Source organism: Brassica rapa, chromosome A06 (genome assembly GCF_000309985.2).
Source record: "Brassica rapa cultivar Chiifu-401-42 chromosome A06, CAAS_Brap_v3.01, whole genome shotgun sequence".
NCBI lineage: Eukaryota > Viridiplantae > Streptophyta > Magnoliopsida > Brassicales > Brassicaceae > Brassica > Brassica rapa.
In genome coordinates, this window is record NC_024800.2 from 10,051,765 (window position 1) to 10,073,317 (window position 21,553).

General features: G+C 35.4%; 1 protein-coding gene and 1 pseudogene across 1 annotated transcript; both read left to right on the top strand.

Moving 5' to 3' along the window:
- Positions 1-2,901: 2,901 nt before the first annotated feature.
- Positions 2,902-5,304, top strand: LOC103873097 (oxalate--CoA ligase). The gene is made up of 5 exons (XM_009151528.3): positions 2,902-3,212; positions 3,273-3,950; positions 4,043-4,412; positions 4,617-4,720; positions 4,916-5,304. Exons 1-5 carry the CDS (start codon positions 3,009-3,011, stop codon positions 5,102-5,104), a joined length of 1,545 nt encoding a protein of 514 aa, XP_009149776.1. The 5' UTR covers positions 2,902-3,008; the 3' UTR covers positions 5,105-5,304.
- Positions 5,305-5,542: 238 nt separating this feature from the next.
- LOC103873345 lies at positions 5,543-9,772 on the top strand (annotated as a pseudogene).
- Positions 9,773-21,553: the final 11,781 nt, after the last annotated feature.

Below are 21,553 nucleotides of genomic sequence, written 5' to 3' on the forward strand. Positions count from 1 at the left end.
TTTGTTTTCGTTGTGTTCACGATTCACATAGATACAAAGCTATAATTAACACTTTCACATTGGTTTAGATACAGAGCAAAGAGTCTGTATTTAGTTTGCTTCTTTCTCAAGTTCCTGAAGCCATAAGGTCTTAGTGCAGGCAAGATTCGTCGTCATCAACCACCATCCATGGCACTATATGGATCCCTTTAAAAACCAGATAGACGTTAAGCTATGAATGAAACAGCATGGACTGAATGTTTTGATATCTATTTTACCTTTCCTTCACGTATGACCTTGGGATATGAATCATATGATCCTGTCATATCTACAATGGTAGGTAGTTCAGCCACTCGTACACCATCCACCACAAAGTCCAGACCCTGTAGAAAAGAAACTGAAACAGAGAGATTTCTTTTAGTCAGTGAGGCCGAGTGAGAGAGCTGTTTGTACAATGGTAGATATGTGTCACCAATTGCTGTTGGATCAGTCATCCATTCATTTTCTTGTGGCCATTTCGCACTGTCATTAATTTCACCACAATCATATGTACAATTACACATAAATAAATAGGGATTAAAAGAAGAAAATGAACCTGGTGCAAATCAGAGGCGCATCCATGGCCTGTAAGATAGCTTGGCAGACAGCATCACTCTTTGGGCAACTCTTTGCGTTTAGTCGAGACGAAAGTGTATAATGCAAAGACATGCCAATATGCCATGGAGAAAACCCATCATGTTAATGGAAACTGGTTGGGGATATACGTTGCCCTCGGATGTGCCACTGCCCTTCTCTCACAGCATCGCTAGTGATATCAATGATCTTCTCTTGGCCAAGCCAATTATCAAACCAGGAAAATACATCTTTCACATCCATTGAGGCAAAAAAATTAAGTGAAAAGATTTAATTTCGGGAAAATATATATATTTTTTGTGTGTACAAATAACTAGTATAAAATATTAATAAAACAGTTTCAAAATTTTATCTTTTCAATAACACGAATTATACAGAACTTAAATTTCAATACTAGTGACGAGCACAAATTACAGAGCTATTATTATGCCTTGATCATTATCATGTCAAATATATATAGTGTTACTATGTAATACCGTATTACTAAGTAAGGTATTCATGCCTGACATTGTTACATAAGAAGAACAAACACAAATCAAATTCTTCGGTGATATGCCGTGATCATGGCTTACATGAAGACCATATGTTTAGTTACGAGAAACGAAAGCGAGTTTTTCATCTATGTAGACGGTAAAAGATGTGTATAACTTGTTTTTGTTATACCTATATATTTTCATATAACTAAAAACATATATCCCAAAAATAACATATTATATACGAAAAATTACCACAAATACCACATTCATAGTACCACTTTTCATGTTTACACTAATAATTTTTACCCTCACTTTTTAGTGAAAGATAAAAGACATTTATATCATAGGGTTAACTAATATAGACTTAGGACTTACAGTTGAGATATGGAGTAATGTTTTTGGAATATGAAATTTAGGATTCTAATAAATAATTAAATAAATACTTAAAAGAAAATAAAAAAATAAAAATAAAAAGTAGTTTCAAACATAATTTTCGATTTTCAAAACAAAATTTAAAAAAAAATCGAAATTTCTTTTATAAAAAAGTTCGAATTTGAAAAAGTATAATTCAAAAACATAAAAAAACTTGTTTTTTATTTTCTGTATTTAAATCATTATTTATTATATATATAGAAAATAAATGTATAAAAGTGTTTCGGTATTTAATGAAAAAATATTTTTGAAAATGTCCTTTTAGTAGTGGTAAAGATGAATAGTGATATTATTAAAGTGGTAAATATGAAATTATTCATGTATGTAGCAAACTTGAAGAGAAATTTAGATTGTTAGTTGATATACATATATCCGAGAAATTGATGGATTATAACTAGTATATTTTATAAAGCAATATAATAATTTGTCTAGTATGGACAAAACAAAATTGATAACTTCAAAATGAGATTATATTATATATCTCATGTTTTCTTCGTTTTTAAGAAGTTTTTGCTTTGTCAATAATAGAGAACTCTAAAGAAATCTACTTCAAAGTGCTTACAATCGGTTTATCCCACCCACCAACATTTCTTAAGGTTATCTTCTTTTTAATTATAGTATAATGTGATTAGTGCTAAGCAGAAGCATCTTTGAAACGTGGTGATCTGAGTCAAAGTCACGTCAAAAAACCCTTACAATGATTAAGGTCTCATTATATTATCTACTTTTAGTGAAGTTATTATAATTCATGTATGCTTAATAAATTTGAGAAGTAGGAAGTAAAATGTTTTTTTATCACCTTTTGTTTGGTGCTTAAAGCTTTTGTGCATTACACAATGAGAAAATGTAATAAAGTAATTGTTCAAAAAAAAATATTTTTTCATGATTTCTTCAGTTTGTCAGAAGTTACAACACGATACAAGTATAATCGCAGTCAATACTGTAGTGTAATGCTTTTGTCCCGCCATTACACTTTCATGTTTTTCTATAATGTCTTTAAACATGTTTGTATCTGTAATCTGTTATAGTTATGGTTCCAAATTATTAACAAAAGGAAAAAAAATCAAACTATTTCGTATTCGTACGAAAGAATTCATCGGTCGTTTGGCAAAAACACACAGTTAGTACTTAGTAACATTGTGTTTAGCTGTTGGGTTCAGAGTGTACCGAAAACCATAGCTGATAAAAACCTCTTCAAGAACCGAAACGTCGGTTTAATAGTAGAGACAAACCAGCTACATGCCCCAAAAAGGATAATTTAGGTAGACAGAGATAATGACCACACGATCATACGAAAATCCTTTACGATGAAGCCACGTTGCATCGCATTTTTTTCTGGCTGCTACATATAATAACTAAAAGATATAAATTTATAAATATCGCCTTGACAAAAAAAAAAAAAAGAAAAGAAAATTTATAAATATCGCAGTTCCTCTCCTCTCTATTATCAACATTTTCTCATCGTTGCTCGTGGTTTTGTCATTAACCATGGATAGCGATACACTCACCGGACTATTGAAGAACGTCGCCGAGAAATTCCCCGATCGCCGAGCGCTCTCTGTTTCCGGAAAATTCGATCTCACCCACGCGCGTCTCAACGTTCTAATCGAACGCGCCGCTTCACGCCTTGTCTCCTCCGCCGGAATCAATCCTGGCGATGTGGTGGCTCTCACTTTCCCCAACACCGTCGAGGTAACTCTACGCGCCGCTGCTTTTGGTTGATTTGAGTTTGATTTTTTGTTTGTTTGTTAGTTTGTTATTATGTTTCTGGCGGTGCTAAGAGCCCGAGCCACGGCGGCGCCGTTGAACGCGGCGTACACGGCGGAGGAATTCGAGTTTTACCTCTCCGATTCAGACTCGAAGCTGTTACTAACCTCTAAAGAAGGTAACGCACCGGCTCAAGAAGCAGCTTCGAAGCTCAACATCTCTCACGTCACCGCCACGCTCCTCGACGCCGGCTCTGACCTCGCTCTCTCCGTGCCCGATTCCGACTCGGTCTCTGACTCAGCTTCGGAACTCGTTAACAGCCCCGACGACCCTGCTCTCTTCCTCCACACTTCCGGCACCACGAGCCGTCCCAAGGGTGTTCCGCTCACGCAGCTGAATCTTGTCTCCTCCGTCAACAACATTAAATCGGTTTACAAACTCACCGAGTCTGATTCCACTGTGATTGTTCTCCCTCTGTTCCACGTTCATGGATTGTTGGCAGGGTTGCTCAGCTCGCTTGGAGCTGGTGCGGCCGTGACTCTCCCAGCTGCTGGTAGATTCTCTGCGACGACGTTTTGGGCTGACATGAAGAAGTATGACGCCACGTGGTATACTGCTGTTCCCACCATTCATCAGATCATATTGGACCGCCACGCCAGCCAACCTGAGCCGGAGTACCCTAAACTTCGGTTCATCAGGAGTTGCAGTGCTTCTTTGGCTCCGGTAAGGCAATTTTTTATGCGTCTGTGAATTCATACAGAACATATTTTCAACAAAGTAATGGTTTTGTTTGTTTTGGTTTTGGTTTGGGTCAGGTGATATTGTCCAGGCTTGAGGAAGCTTTCGGAGCACCGGTTCTAGAGGCTTATGCTATGACGGAAGCAACCCACCTGATGAGTTCTAATCCTTTACCGGAGGAAGGTCCGCACAAGCCTGGGTCTGTTGGGAAACCCGTGGGTCAAGAAATGGCGATCCTTAATGAGAAAGGGGAGATACAAGAGCCAAATAGCAAGGGAGAAGTTTGTATAAGAGGTCCAAATGTGACAAAGGGTTACAAGAACAATCCGGAAGCCAACAAGGCAGGTTTCGAGTTTGGGTGGTTCCACACAGGTGATATCGGTTACTTTGATTCCGATGGGTATTTGCATCTGGTGGGTCGGATCAAAGAGCTTATTAACCGTGGAGGTGAGTCTCGTTTACTGACGGTTTTACTGTTTCACAAAACTACTAGTCTATGTCAAGCAGTTTAGCTGGCGTGGTTAGACGTGTCAAAGAGAAACCCCAACAAATAAGAACTTCGAAAAGATGTACCAGTAGAAACTAGTCAGAGAAAGTGGCTATTGTGTGCAGTACTTTGTCTATAGCTTAGAATTTCAATCTCTGTTACAGGTGAGAAAATATCCCCAATTGAAGTGGATTCAGTGCTCTTAACTCATCCTGATGTTTCTCAAGGAGTTGCGTTTGGGGTTCCTGATGAGAAATATGGCGAAGAGGTAAGCAAAACCCCCCCCTGCTTTAGCTTCTCTATTATCACGCACGCATTATACCTCAGAGGTTAGGGATATAGACTATACAGATAGATTGTCCTGCTTAATCATGGAAAGGGGATTATGAGAACTTGCATCAATAATAATGTGTAGATCGGTTAATAACAGACTACTTTTGTTCCTGGTTTGGTGGTAAATCAGATTAACTGTGCGGTGATTCCAAGAGAAGGAACAACAGTGACCGAAGAGGACATAAAAACGTTCTGTAAGAAGAATCTGGCAGCTTTCAAGGTGCCGAAGAGAGTGTTCATCACTGATAACCTCCCCAAAACTGCCTCTGGTAAGATTCAGCGCCGTATCGTCGCTCAGCATTTCCTCGAGAAACCCTAAATAAAACACAGTACACCATGTTGCTGGAATCCTTTGGTGATGAGTCGTAGCTTGTCACGCAAGTGGTTTTGCTTTCTCTATTTGTTTTTGCCCTTTTGGGGTTTTTATGTTACGTTTCATATGTTTTCATGATTAAAAGTGGACATGTAATAACAAAATTGGAAATAAAGTTGAAAAGAGTTGGTCAAGTATTTGTAGAGAGTATTTTTTCTTTTTCTCGGTGCGTTGTTTGTTAAGAATTTTAGATGCTTTTGAACTAGTTGCGTCGTGGCCAATTTGATAACCAAAAGCGCACAGCCAAAACAAAAAAAAATCCAAGAAGAAGACCAATACGCTTCGTCAACATAGAAGTTGACACGTACTTGTAAAACAAGCTAGTGGAGTGGTAGCTTCCAATATTTTTCTGGGTCGGCGAAGCTTTTATCATTGACTCAAAAGATATCAAATCACTAGACTTTATGGATAAATGCAATTAAAACAATCAAATAAATTATTGATGTATTTAATCTATACTGTACTTTACAGATATTTTTTTCCAGAAACTGTCGTTTGTATAAAACTTGTGTTTTTTTTCTTTTATATGCATTTTTATTTCTGATTATTTCATTTTAGAGAAATTTATGACATCTATAAAGTTTTGACAAATCACATGGGCCAACAATTGTAAGAAAGAAAAACTAACGACTCAAATCCCGATCGGTCCAATTAACGTCAGTCCAGTAAGTTTCACTAGCGAAAGGAAAGTTTAATGTGATTTCACTAGTAAGAATATATTTTTATATATATAATGTGATTTCATAAAAAAAAAGTTTAGAAAAATAATTTTGATATCAAAATTAAAAAAAAAATTTCCCTCTTAAAATTTATCGGTTATATTTTTATGTAACTCTGTACCTATCATCATTTTATTTTTATAATTTTCATTTTCCAAATTAACATATACTAAATTACTAAAACATCAAACTATATTTACACAACTAAGATGAACAACCAAACTAATACAATGAATTTGACGGAATATATGTAACACAACATACGCACAAAATAAGTAACTAAACCAGTTCAATTTTTTATACAAAGTCAAACACTAAATTAAAATAATGTATTTTATTTACAGTAAGATTTTTATACATATAAATTATAGAGCGGCTCAACATATTACAAATAAATATGAAATTTTCAATTAATATTATAAATATATATTAACCAACTATTACAATTAAGTATTTTGTATAACTTATATATATATATATATATATATATATGCATAAGGTTTCATAGGATTATCATTATTATATTATTTATTTATGTAACTTTGAATCGTCAACACTTTAGTTTACTTTTACTATTTGATTCTCAAAACAATATATATTTAATTATACATAATCTTACTAAAATATGTTTACAAATCTAAGACAAGAATCAAACTACATCAAAATAAAAAAAATTAATCGAAATTATAAGATGTACAACAAAAAAATTATAGTTGAATCGGATAAGTAAATGTAATCTAATATATCTAAAGAATAACCAAACAGTCGAGATATTATATATCCAAAATTATACGTCTAATTAAAATAACATAATGTTATTTAAAACCATTCATATTGATTACAAAATATATAACCAAATAATTAAAACTAAAATATTAATAAATTATTATAATATATTTATTTCATAATATTTATATTCGTGCCTGAGTACGGAAAAATCACCTAGTGTTATCAATTCAAAAACCATTAGAATAAATTATTTTCATGTGTTTGAATTATTTAATAACTAATTAATATTTAAAAAATTATGTATACAGATTTTTATTTTGATAAAATATCTTTAATTGCGTAAAATAAAATTGAAATTATTTATATATACATAAAACTACATATATGATTTATACTTATTTTTAAAATATTATGATGTAAAATATTTTTGGCTAAGATAATATAGAATCTTCTTAGATAATGATGATTGTCAAATTAATCAAATTCTTTTATAATTTATGGTTAATTATATATCAACAAATTTAATCTAATTATTTATTAAGAGTAATAAGAAATTGAACGCTCTAATTTTTAACATGAGAGAGAAAAACCACTTCACAAATAATAGTATAAGATATTTTTGAATTTTCTAAATTCTTCAGAAATTATCGCAGTGAGTGATTTTGATTGTCTTAATTTTTTTTATCTTAAACGATAGATGATTCATTCTATCTTATGTGATATATATATTAAAATAGATCTGATTTAATATTACTAAACCAAATATAACATAAACATATATATATATATATATAATATTTTAATATTACTAAAGTAAATATAATATAAATTTAAATATCATATTATAGTTAGATTTTTTTTAATTATTCTGAAGATAATGATAAATTATCAGCTAAATTACTAATATCATCTATTAAGATTAATAATTTAGCATAGAATATGACTAAACCTAGAACTATGGAAAGCATGACAAATCATTAAATTCACTCTTCAAATAATAATATAGATATATAGATCTGATTCAATGCCGACTCTGAGATTTTGGGGACTCTATACGATTTAATAAAGATTTAATAGTTTGGATGAGGGAGGTAAAACTTTTTTTTTACAGGTTTGGAGGTCCATGCATATATAAAATAAATTTCAAAAACTTTAGAAGCATGATTTCGTTAGTTTGGCCCATGACCGGCCTTGATCTGATTATCTATACAAATAAACGTGTGTAGGTTGATCCAAACCTGAACAAAACAAAATACAAATTAAGATTCTAATAAGGAAATTATTTGGTTTTTCCTTTTTAGTTGTACAAAAATATGGCAAGATCCAATCTATATATAACGTAGCCTGTTGGGCAATGCAATCACTTAGATTATCAAATTTGTCTATTGTTGTTCAGAGTCTTCCTCCATCTTTCTGCTTTTTCGATCATCAGCCTCTAGACTCGCTGCCTTGAAGGATACGCTACTAAATTCTATAAAAGAACACTAGGGTTTCAATATACGAGCTAGGGCTTTGGAACAATGGCATATAATTTTGTGGATTGTCTGCGAAACAGATGGTCCTTTTCAATGATTGATACTGACCTGAGAGACTCAAAGGAGATTGTAAACACACTCTCAGTGCCTGAGAGTACAAAGACCTTTGTGTTTGCTATCAGAGTCCCTGAGCATGACTCCACTATTCACATACTCTCTGCTCAGAGTCTGTCTACAAGATCTGTTATTGACGCCGAGTGTCTTATACGTGAACTCTGTCCTGATGCTGTAGTAGCTCAAGTGAACGGTCCAGCTTTTGGAGAAGAATCTCAAGAGATTGATGATGGCTCTAATGAAATACGAAAGTGTTGCCGGGAACTTGGTTTTGAAGGAAATCTTTGGGACAAGTTTCAATGGACATGTATTGGCTGCCAAGAAGGCGGCTGAGGAGGTTGGTTCATCGTTTTTGGTTCTTGACTCTCCATTCATTATGAAAGGTCTATCTCACAACAAAATATTATTATGGCTCTGCTATAAGCTCCACAAGGTTTCAGATAACCAATGATGCACGTGCACTGATGCTGAAACTGTTATCTTCTCATATAACTCAACTCGGTAAAGAGCTTATCCCATCAAGCTGTCTTGCCAATGAGATGGAGTCTGATAGTGTTAAGCTTCCAGAATTTGCGTACTCCATTTATAACTTACTTGTTGATCTTCACAACATATTCAATGGTCTCCCAGCTATTAGGAAAGCTTTAGACAGCGCCACAAAGATGTTGTCTGATGTAAACAGAGGGGAATCCGTTGATAAAGAGGCTCTTCTTTCTGAAGTATATCTTTTCAGGATTGCAGTTGAAGGTATAAGAATTGCTTTGAACAATTCTGGTCGGCTACCTATTAGGAACCTAGGTTATGTATCTAACCAAACCCAAGTTCAGTTCTCAAAGCTCTCTTCTATGGAGAAATCTTATGCACTTATGGCAGCTAATCTTCGTGATCAGGCTAAAAAGTTTAAGAAGATAGTAGTAGTAGTAGACGCAGGTAACCTTGCAGGTCTTAGGAGACACTGGAGAACTAGTGTTCCTCAAGAAGTTAAAGATATGTCTACTGAGCACACGGTACTGGACTCTGACAGAAATGATTCCAACGTAAAACCAGTGGGTGCGGTTGGTGCAGCTGCTTTAACACTAACCAAGATCATTTTAGATTTGAAAGCCCTAGCTCCGCTGAAACCTTTCTTGACAAACACGCAAGAGGCAATGTATTTGTCAAAGGCATCTTTATCTGCCGAGACAATCAGGGGAGTAACACAATATATATTATATTCTGCTCTTGATACGAGCTTCTTTTGCGTACAAGCTACACTCTATTCGATGATAATGAGGAGAAGACGAGCAAAACCTATTGGCACCTTACCAATGGCTATGTTTGGAGCCAGTCTTGCAACGTGTGCGGGGTTGCTCTTCTATGAAAAGGGGATCATGTGTGCAGCTGAGACTCTTCCTTCAGCTCCTTCGATAGCAAAACTGGGACATGGGATTCAAAACTTACGTGAGGCGTCTAAGGAAGTGACAAGGAGAGAAGACAAAAGGATACAGAACACAATGGAGGGGCTTAGTGAGAGGCTAAGGAACTTCACGCTTCATTATTCATTATCTTTCAGTTTCAAAACCAAATTTGGTTCATAATTGTATTTTTCAAAACGGTTGTATATAATATTTCCAATAATACAATATCAAATATTTCCATTAATGTAATATTTAATTACACTGATTAGCATTTGCAATAAAGATAGAAAGTACAGTATCTTCTTATATTGCCTAAGTGACCAATATTTTCATTGATATAATAGTATTAATTAAAATACTAATTATCAGTATATATATATAAATCAAAACGGAACCAAGTATATATATAAAAAAATTCAGATTCTAATTTTTATACTTTAATTTTAAAACCGAGAAAACCAGCATAGCCAAACTTAACCAGGTCGAATAATTGAATAAACAAATTTACGATTTTTTTTCGAATTATATAAGAATGTCAAATTAACTTTGAAGCTTTGGAGAAGCTCAAGTTAAGGAGACTGTATTAGGAAATGGGTCAAAGTGAGTTGATCTGAACCTTAGCTTTTAAAGTTCTGAAACAGTGTGTTGTAGACAAGTTTTTTTTTTTTTTTTCATTAATCTGGGGTATCCCAAACCCATGGAGAATCTCAGACTAATTCTCAAGGGAAAGTGCAGTCCACAGATAGATCCTCTTTCCAAGCATTCAAATGGGTCTTAAAGCATGGACTCATATTCGTGTTAAGTGACCATGATAATTGTGACTTAGTTTCGCGCAGCAGGTAAGTCGAATCTGAAACGTGTTAACGTCCCAGTCCCGCCTCCTTACTATGGATAGAACAAGAACAGAGAAATAAACAGAGCAAAATTATATCTGAATAATACTTTATTGCTTAAGTCATCAAAGGTTACAAACGTTTTACATATATAGCATAAGCTGAAGGATCTAGAGATGATACAGCTGTGATCTCAGCAGCTGGCCATTAGCAAAGGAGAGTATCTATTGGCTAGCTGTATTGACTGCTTTACCGTACGTTGAGCACAACTTCCTTGTGCTCTATCCTTTGTGAACGTTGGAGTTTTGTCTTGTAGCTGAGACTTCACAATGGGCTTGTTATGTTGTTGAACGTGAGGCTTCTTCTGTTGCTGGACTTGGGCTACATTAATATCCTCTCGCAAACTCGTGGTGGGAGACGGCACAACACCGAGTTTGGAGCGCAATGAGTAGAAGGCTTCTTGAGGCAGTGACTTTGTGAAAATATCAGCAAGCTGAGACGAAGCAGGCACATGTTGAACAATCAGTGTACCTTTAGCTACTTGTTCTCTAGCAAAATGGTAGTGAGTTGCAAAGTGCTTGGACTTCTTATGTAGCACTGGATTGGCAGTAAGATGAACTGCTGATAAATTATCACAATACGCTTCAGCTGGTTGCATAGAAGGGAAGCCAAGTTCTTGTAATAGATCTCTTATCCAGGAGAGCTCTGCAGCAGTGTCAGATAAACACCTATATTCTGCTTCTGTTGATGATCTTGAGACTGAATCTTGCCTTTTTGTTGACCAAGAGATGAGATTAGAACCAATCATTGTACAAAATCCACCTGTTGATCGTCTTGTCTCACTACAACCTGCCCAATCACTATCACAGAAGGCTTTAAGAGAAGAATCTGAGTCTGAGGTAAAGTGTAACCCCATGGTAAGAGTACCCTTGATGTATCTGAGCACTCGTTTAAGCAAATTGAAGTCAGCCACTGTTGGTTTGTGCATTCTTTGACACACCAGATTGACTGCAAACTGAAGATCAGGTCTTGTTAGAGTCAAGTACTGGAGCTTTCCAGCAAGACTCCGAAAGTAGGATGGTTCCTTGAAGTATTCTTCTTGATAAGGAACTTTGTTGAGTTGCAGAGGCAGTGGAGTAGGCATAGGTGAGCAATCAATCATGCCAGCCGTGTGAAGCAAGTCAGATGCATACTTTTCTTGATTCAAAAACATACCAGTAGGCGTGTACTTCACTTGAATACCAAGAAAATAACTCAAAGCACCCATGTCCTTCATCCTAAACTCTGAACTCAGCGAACTTAACAGCCTCTTCAACACCTCAGGGTCATTTCCAGTTAATACCATATCATCAAGATATAAGAGAAGAAAGATGATGGTAGTACCATGATGATAGATGAAAAGTGATGGGTCTTTAACACTACAGATGAACCCAAACTTCAACAGGAACGTGCTGAATTTGTCGAACCAGGCACGCGGAGCTTGCTTTAACCCGTAGATAGCCTTGTGTAGTAGACACACATAATCAGGATGCTCAGTATCTTCAAATCCCGAAGGTTGTTTCATATAAACTGTCTCAGCTAAATCACCATGTAAGAAAGCATTCTTAACATCTAGCTGTTTGATATCCCAATGATTAACCGTAGCTGTATGTAGAACCAATCGAACCGTTGCTGTCCTAACCACAGGACTATAAGTCTCTAAGAAATCAACCCCTTCTTCTTGTTCATTTCCTTTAGCAACAAGTCTTGATCTCAACTTCTCAACTGTTCCATCCGCATGTAATTTGACTTTATGAACCCATCTGCAACCGATGACATGATCATCTTTAGGATGTGGAACCAGACTCCATGTTCCTGTCTCATGACATGTACCAATTTCTTCAGACATAGCTCCATTCCAACCAGGGTGACTAAGAGCTTCAGCCAACGTTCTAGGCTCTTTAGTAACACCTTTTACTGTATGTAACACATATCTTGGGTTTGGTTTCCTAATACCATCCTTTCCCCTCGTAACCATAGTATGCGTGTTGTCGTCAGGTTCAGGAGCCAGTGCTTGAACTTGAGTTGGTGCAGGCTCAGGAAGAAGAGGCTCTGGAATAGGAACATGATTTGGTGAGGGAAGTGGTGGGAAGTCATCTGCTACATACTGATCGGGAACTGTATGAACATGAGTTTCATCAACCTGTCTTCGGTTTCCTGTTATAACTTCTTCTTGACTTACTTCAGCAACGGTTTCATCTTCTGAGACAACAGGCTTCAATCCTTTATACCAGGCAGCTAACAGAGGTGTGTGTGTCAGTTCACTACTTGACTGATAGACATCAAGGAATGGAAACCGGCTCTCATCAAAGAGAACATGTCGACTGATATACATCCGTCCTGTAGGAGGATGAAGACACCGATACCTTTTATGTTTCTCTGTATAACCCAAGAAGACACATAGAAGACTCTTAGGATCAAACTTGTTTTGTGCATACGGTCTAAGATATGGATAACATGCACATCCTAGCACTCTCAGAGCTGAATAGTGAGGTTCAACTCCATTTAACTTCTCATAAGGACTTGTTGTTTTACCCGTAGCTGAGTGAGGAAGCAAATTTGTCAAGAAATTGGCTGTGAATAGAGCTTCAACCCAAAGATTCTGAGGGAGCTTTGCCTCAAACATCATAGACATGCCAAGTTCAAGTAGATGTCGATGCTTTCTCTCAGCCAAGCCATTCTGCTCTGGAGTATGCGGACAAGACAAGTAGTGTTTGATGCCACAACCTGATAGATGAGCCGCAAACTCTTTATTTACAAATTCTCCTCCTCCATCACTCTGAAAGATTTGTATCTTCCTTTCAAACTGATTCTCAACCATGCTTTGAAAGGATTTAAAAACGGAGAACACATCTGATTTGTTCTTAAGAGGATACAGCCAACTGAATCTCGAAAAGTTGTCAATGAAAATGATATAATATCTGAAACCTTGAACAGAAGTTACAGGAGCAGGACCCCATACATCACTATGAATCCTCTCTAATGGTTTCTCAGACTGAAAATTTGAACTAGAAAAGGGTAACTTGCATGTTTTCCCTAGCTGACATGACTCACACATAGTCTTAGAGACTTTATTAACTGAAATAGCTTGTATTGAAGATAGATATTGAGGATTTGCTGGTGAGGATGCCCCAATCTCTTGTGACATATGACATCACTTGCACACTGCTGCCTAGATGAGTAGAAAGCAAGAAACTGAGGATTCTCTAACCGGTACAGTCCTTCACGCTTGCTTCCTCGACTGAGAAGCTGTTGAGTCTTTTTGTCCTTAACAAGCACATCACGAGAGTCAAATACAAATTCACAGGGGTAGTCATCAGTCAGTCTTGAGACAGAGAGCAGAGATTTTGTTATTGATGGACATACTAACACACCATTAAGAGGTAAGGTACCTGACATAGTTGGTAACGCAATGGAGCCGACATGGGTAATAGGGAGAAAGTCTCCATTACCAACAATCACAGCATCTGTTCCAGAGTAAGGTTGTGATGATTGAAGATGCTGAGTAGAGTTCGTAATGTGATGTGTAGCGGTTGTGTCAGGGTACCAGTCATTGCCTTAGAAGTCTGACTCTTCTGTAGTTCGCATCACTACGTTTGCCTGAGGGAGCTGAGGCTGAAAGTTCTCATCATACCTCTGATAACACCTGAATGCAGAATGACCAAACTTTCCACATATCTGACATGTAGGACGAGATGAACTCTGATGTTGTCCACGACCACTAGTCTGACCAAACTGCTGATGAAAGCCTCTGCCTTGTGTTGAGTAACCTCGTCCTCTGTAGCCTCCACGGTATTGACCACGACCAGAGTAGCCACCTCTATTTGTATAGTACGCCTGATGAGGAGTGACATTAGAGGACACTGTGTATGTCTGAAGCTTGTCTTCAAAGGAGATCAGCTTAGGCATGACATCGTCAAGAGTAGGTGCTGGGATAGCATCCATAGTGTTCTCTATCACAGTGCAGATAGACTCATACTCTTTTCCTAAGCCATTTAGAACACCAAAAATCTTCTCACTTTCAGGAATTGCAGATCCAATAGAATCAAGTTGATCACAAAGGGATTTGATTTCAGACAAGTACACCGCCATAGTCTTATTACCCTTAGCCATAGTCTGAATCTTTCTCTGTAAAGCAAGCTTTCTAGTGGCTGAAACCCTATTAAACTTCTGTCCTAGAGTAGACCATACCTCTTGAGATGAATGAAGACCATACACAGAACGAAGCGCGTTTTCAGTGAGAGTACCATAGATCCATGCCATGATGAGTTGATCTTTCTGTACCCACTTGAGAAACTCCGGATTAGCTGCTTTTGTGACTTGATCTCCTTCTCTGACGGTAATGGTTTCTGCAGGACGAGGGTGACCACCATTGACGTAGCCAAGAAGCATCTGAGAAGAGAGGAACTGCTCAAACTGTAGTTTCCACAAGAGATAGTTGTCCTTCAGCTTGAGAGTAACACACTGAGTTATTGTGAGATTTGAAGCGGAATGAGGGTCAGGATTGCCTTCCATGGCTCTGATACCATATGGATAGAGCAAGAACAGAGAAATAAACAGAGCAAAATTATATCTGAATAATACTTTATTGCTTAAGTAATCAAAGGTTACAAACGTTTTACATATATAGCATAAGCTGAAGGATCTAGAGATGATACAGCTGTGATCTCAGCAGCTGGCCATTAGCAAAGGAGAGTATCTATTGGCTAGCTGTATTGACTGCTTTACCGTACGTTGAGCACAACTTCCTTGTGCTCTATCCTTTGTGAACGTTGGAGTTTTGTCTTGTAGCTGAGACTTCACAATGGGCTTGTTATGTTGTTGAACGTGAGGCTTCTTCTGTTGCTGGACTTGGGCTACATTAATACTTACCACCCGACCACAATCACCCGGTCTTGTTGTAGACAAGATTGATTGCACTCTGTTCAATGACTTTGTGCAGTTGTATGCTGTATTTGAAAGTGGGGGTTGCTCGGATCACCTTTGATGTCGTATTCATCTCCACTCAGAGTTATCTCGTCCAAAAAGGCCATTTAAATTTGTCAATGCAATAACAGAGGTAGGAGATTTTTTAACAGGTATAGAGCAGTACTGGACCACTACTGAGCCCATATACTCGTCAACATCTTCACTGTTCAGATTCTCTAAGAAACTAAAGGGGCTGAAGCCTATTAAACTGGAGTTGGGGAAGAAAAGGCTTGGAAATCTCTCTGTAAAGTCAAAAGCCTCGTTTGAGGATCTTTGTCTCAAGCAGGATGCGACAATAAGAAATCTAATAGAACAGAACATGGAGGCTGAAAGCGAAGCATACAAGCGCTGGGATTTTGTTTCAGGGCTTGAGGAAAGGGTTTTAAAGCAAAAATCAAAGATGTATTGGTTAGATGTGGGAGATATGAATAATAAAGTTTTTCAATCGAGGTGGAACAGCCAGGGAAATAGTTAACTCCATCAAAAAGATAGAGTGTACTGATGGGAGTGTGGTTACTTCATCTCTGGATATTAAAGCAGAAGCTGAGAAGCCTTTCTGGGAATTCTTGCAACACAAACCTGCAAATTTCACAGGCATAGAAGTATCAGAGTTGCAGAACCTTTTGCACTATCGTTGCTCTGATATGGAAAAAGAGAACCTGATAAAGGATGTCACAGCTCAGGAAGTGAGGAAAGTCTTGTTCGCTGTGCCAAATGAGAAATAGCCAGGACCAGATGGTTACACTGCTGAATTCTACAAATCTGTGTGGTCGATAGTGGGTGCTGAGTTTTTGATTACATAAGTTCTTTTTTGAGAAGGGTTTCCTGCCAAAGGGAATCAACACAACGATCCTGGAACTGATTCCGAAGGTAACAGGTGAAAAGAAGATGAAAGACTATCGTCCATCCTGCTGCAATGTTCTTTACAAAGTAATATCCAAGATCATAGCGAATCGACTAAAGAAGCTTCTCCCCGAGTTCATTAGTCTGAATCAATCTGCTTTTGTAAAGGACATGCTTCTCATTGAAAACCTCCTCCTTGCAACAGAGCTTGTTAAAGACTATCATAAGGATTATGTGTCTCGACAGTGTGCTTTAAAATAGACATATCCAAGGCTTTTGACTCAGTCCAGTGGCCTTTTCTCATAAATACTTTGACGGCTCTGGGGTTCCCTGAGAAATTTATTCATTGGATCTCTCTTTGTGTGACAACATCATCTTTCTCGGTTCAAGTTAATGGTGAGTTAGTTGGGTTCTTCAGAAGTGAAAGAGGATTGCATCAAGGCTGTGCTCTATCACCCTATCTATTCGTGATCAGTATGAATATCTTATCAAAGATGTTGGATAAATCATCAGCGGAGCATAGGATGGGTTATCACCCGAAGTGTAAGAACCTTAGTCTCACCCATTTGAGTTTTGCGGATGATATTCTAGTGTTCTCAGATGGGAATACCTGTTCTATCGAAAGCATTATGGAGGTGTTTGAAAGATTCGAGACTATCTCAGGGTTGATGATGAGTGTTGCGAAATCTAGTGTGGGTTTAATGATGAAGGAAGAAGAGGTATTCAAGAGAGATTTCAAATGGAGGTTGGTCATCTCCCTGTTAGATATTTGGGGCTTCCTCTTCTCACAAAAGTAATGGGACGCACTGACTGTCAGCCACTCATTGAGAAAATAAAGAAACGCATTAGTCTCTGGACGAATCCTTTCTTATCCATCGCAGGTCGTCTGCAACTCATCAAGTCGGTCCTAATGAGTATACCTAACTTCTGGATGTCCTCTTTCTGCCTACCCGGGGAGTGTTTAAAAGAGATAAATAATCTGTGTTGTGCATTATTGTGGTCTGGTCCAGCACTGAATATGAAACGAGCAAAGGTAGCATGGGACACAATAACAGTGCTAAAATCAGAGGGGGAGGGGACGGAGGGAGGGGACGGGGGCTTGGTCTCAGGCCGTTAAAAGAAGTAAACGTTACTTGTCTAAATTTAATATGGCGAGTCACCACCTGCCGCTCTCTCTGGGTTCAGTGGGTGAAAGTATATTTACTTGAAGGAGACAGTTTCTGGGAAGTTCAGAGTAACTCCACTTTGGGATCCTGGATGTGGCAAAAGCTTCTTTAATACAGAGATAAGGCTAAGGAGTTTCATCGTATGGAAGTTAGGAACGGTCTTGGCACATCCTTTTGGTTCGATGTATGGTCAGATATGGAACGCCTCTCAGACTTGGTTGGTGATAGGGGATGTATAGATATGGGGATATCCTTGAGCGCATCTGTTGCATCGGTGGTTCAACGTCGCACTCGTCGCCATCGTTGCGATATTTATACCATGATAGAGGAGGCTTTACATAAGCAACGAGGAAAGATGAAGACCGGGAACGACGTACCACTTTGGAAGAACAGTATGGATACTTTCAAGCCAGTGTTCAGCACACGGAATACTTGGTATCTCATCCGGAGCTCTGCCCCAAAGGTGAGTTGGTATGAAAGCACTTGGTTTCCATACTCGACGCCAAAATATGCTTTTATAGCTTGGCTAGCAATGCACAACCGTTTAACAACGGGTGATTGAATGCTTCTCTGGAATATGAACATTGTTGCTGGCTGTGTCCTCTGCAATCAAGATCTAGAAACACGGGAACATTTATTTTTGAATGCGCCTACTCGTATGAGATATGGAAGGGTCTTCTCGGGAAACTCTTGTTATCTCGGTTCACACATCACTGGCAAGAAATCCTCGTGCTTGTTGCAGATCATTCTCACACCACAAAGAAGCTTTTCCTACTGCTGTATAGTTTCCAAGTGGCGATACACTCAATATGGAGAGATAGGAACAATCGGTGGCATGGCTCAGAGCATGTTTATTGTAGGTCTCTTAGGTTGGGTCTCTTAGCATAATATAAGATACAGTCTCTTAGGTTTTAACTAAAAAAACTAAGAGACTTCTCTTAAATAAGAGATATAAGAGACGTCTCTTAGCTTTATTAGTTAAAAGCTAAGAAACCGTATATTATATTACGCTAAGAGACCTAACCTAAGAACCTGCAATAAACATGCTCTCACAGCATGTCCCAACGGATCACCAGGTACTAATCATTGATAGGCAAATTCGTAATCAGTGTTTAACAATGATTTCGAAGAAGCTATGACGATATGAATAAGTTCTCCAAGTCTGGCTGTCTAGCCGGTAGTTTCTCAAAATTAGCATGCTCTGTTTTGAGTTTCTGTTCTGTTTCAAGTAACTGAAAACACCTCCAATTATGAGCATTAGAAGAGGTTCTAAGTATTTAAGAAAAAGAAAAAAAAAGAAATTAGGAGAGTGAGAACCAAAAGTTCTTGATTTAGACTTTTTTAGTATCTTCAAAAAAAAAACATGTCATCATGCGAGAGAAAGTTAATATTTTTTTTATTTAGAAAAAAAATAAAACATGATTGAATCATTATAATACTAATTTTTTTTTCTTTTAGAAACTTGTATGGTTTTTGGAGTTGCTCCAAAAGCTGTAAAAATTACTTTTTCGGAATTAATTTTACATATTATTCAAAAGAAAAAAAAACAGGTAAAAGTACGAAAGTGTTGCAAGGATCTTTGTTTCGAGGGAGAATTTTGTTTTTGGGACAAGTTTCAGTAGACATCTATGGCTGCCAAAAGGCTGGCTTGGAAGGTTGGTTCCGTCGTTTATGGCAATGCAATTTCCTTTTGTTAATATCGTCTATGATAATGCAATCTACTAAACAGTCTTCTTGTTTCTTGTTGTCTTAACAGCAATTTTTCATGTTTTTTGCAGAACTGTATGAATCATAGCTTTTGGTTTATTATATAATTTAAAAAAATTAAATAATATTTTGATATAATTTTATATTTTCTTTAAAATTCAAAAAACATCTCCGATTTAACCAAAGTAATTTCAGCATGATAAAATTTATTTATTTCATTCTTGATCATCTATTGGTAAAAAAAATTATGAAAGCTGTCGATGTTATTTCAAGAAATGTCAATGATTTTATCTTGGATGCATACTTATTTTTCACAACAACATTTATCCTTAGCATACTTCTTGAAATAATAATCCTACTCCACTCCTCACAAAACTTATAGCACCCTGGTCGCCCTCTATAATAACACGCTCTGTGATGTTGAAGCATGCTACGGTCCCCATATTATTTTTTTGACTAAATTCTTTGGTCCTATATTTATTTCATAATCTATTTATATGAATCAAATCATTGAACCAGTATTTATATTAATCTAAAAAGATAAAATCATACCTATAATTATAAATCATTACCTGGATCACAAAGGATATAATGAAAAAAGTCGTGGAAACACATGACTAAAGTTTTCATGGTGATAACCATTTTATAGCTATAATTATAAAATCATACCTATAATTTCAAAATGGTTATCACCATGAAAACTTTAGTTATGTTTGATTCACTACTTTGTTCATTATATTCTTTGTTGATTGTCATACTACAACTGTTGACATTAACTATTTTTTTGTAAGATATTGTTTTTAACTTTTTTTGTTTGGTGAATTCTTCTTTATTTTGTCTGATTATATATACAATAGCGCATATATATTAAAAGAAAAAATTGTTGTTCAAAGACTGAAAAGAGCGTAATATTTCCTATTAATTATGATAGATTTCTAATCGATACATAATCCAATTTTTGACTATAAAACCGCAAAAAGAGTACTAAAATAAAAAAAAATGTTGTTCAAAGACTAAAGGGAGCGTAATATTTCCTATTAATTATGATAGATTTCTAATCAATACATAATCCAATTTTTTACTATAAAACCACAAAAAGAGTACTAAAATAAATTAATAATGTAAAGAGATAGTTTTAGGGATTAAAAAAATTCAAAATTTGGTGTTATTCATTTTATGATTTTAAAACTCATGTACTATTCAATCATACATATTTATAAATAGATTTGACTTCATAATAGATTTGAATAGTTTTTTGTTAAAAATATATAACACACAAATTTCAGGTAAACCTTCGTATTTTAAAATATTAATTAACTAGGTGACTTTCTCGTGTTCATGCACGGACATAAATATTTATAAAATAAATATAATATAATAATTAATTGATATTTATTTTAAATTTTAAATTAATTTATAATTTATATTAATTATATCATATTACTTTAATTAAATTTTTATCTAATTGGTTTTGTTGTTTTACGGTCAATTTAGTTGTCATTTGGACATATTGGATTTTTTCTATTTATTTAAATTCAACTATAATATTTATTTTTTGTAAATATATTAATTTTTGATTAATTTTCTTATTTGCATTTTAGGTTGGTTGTTGTCTTAAATATATAAGTATATTTTATTAAGATTATGTATAATTTAAGATATATTATGATTAGAATGAAATAAAAAATAAACTAAAATATCTTATTCCAAATTACATAAATTAATATAATGATAATATTCTAAAGTATCATGCATATATATAAATTTTACAAAAGATCTAAATTCTAACAGTGAGTTAATATTTTATTTTTCATTTGTTAATATGTTTTAAGTCATCATATAATTTAAATTCATAAAATAAACAAAATAAATAAATTATTATTATATAAACAAAATAAATAAATTATTATTATATAAACAAAATAAATAAATTATACATTCTTATTGTAGTTACATCTATGATTTTATATATAAGTTGGATTAGTTGCTAACATGTTCATTTGTTAATATGTTTATTGCTAAAATTTATTTTTAGTTTTTTTAATATCTCTTAAAATATGCAGTAAAAATGTGATTGTATTTTATAAATTATATTATATAAGTAAAATAAAAATTATTTATTTTCCGTAATTTTAAGATATTATAGTAAACTAAATATATGAAAAAAACATAAAAAAACATTTCAATAATAATAATAAAAAAATATTTTTTGTCAATTAAAGCTATATATGTTTATGTTACTTAATTATTTTGTGTAATCATCTAAGAAAATATATAGATATATATAAAAAAATTCAGCTACTTTGAAAGTATATATTTGTATTGTGTAAAATTATGTTTTAAAAGAAAAATATTTCTTTTTCTAATATCAAGATCATTTGTGTGAACTTTTTTTTTATGAAATC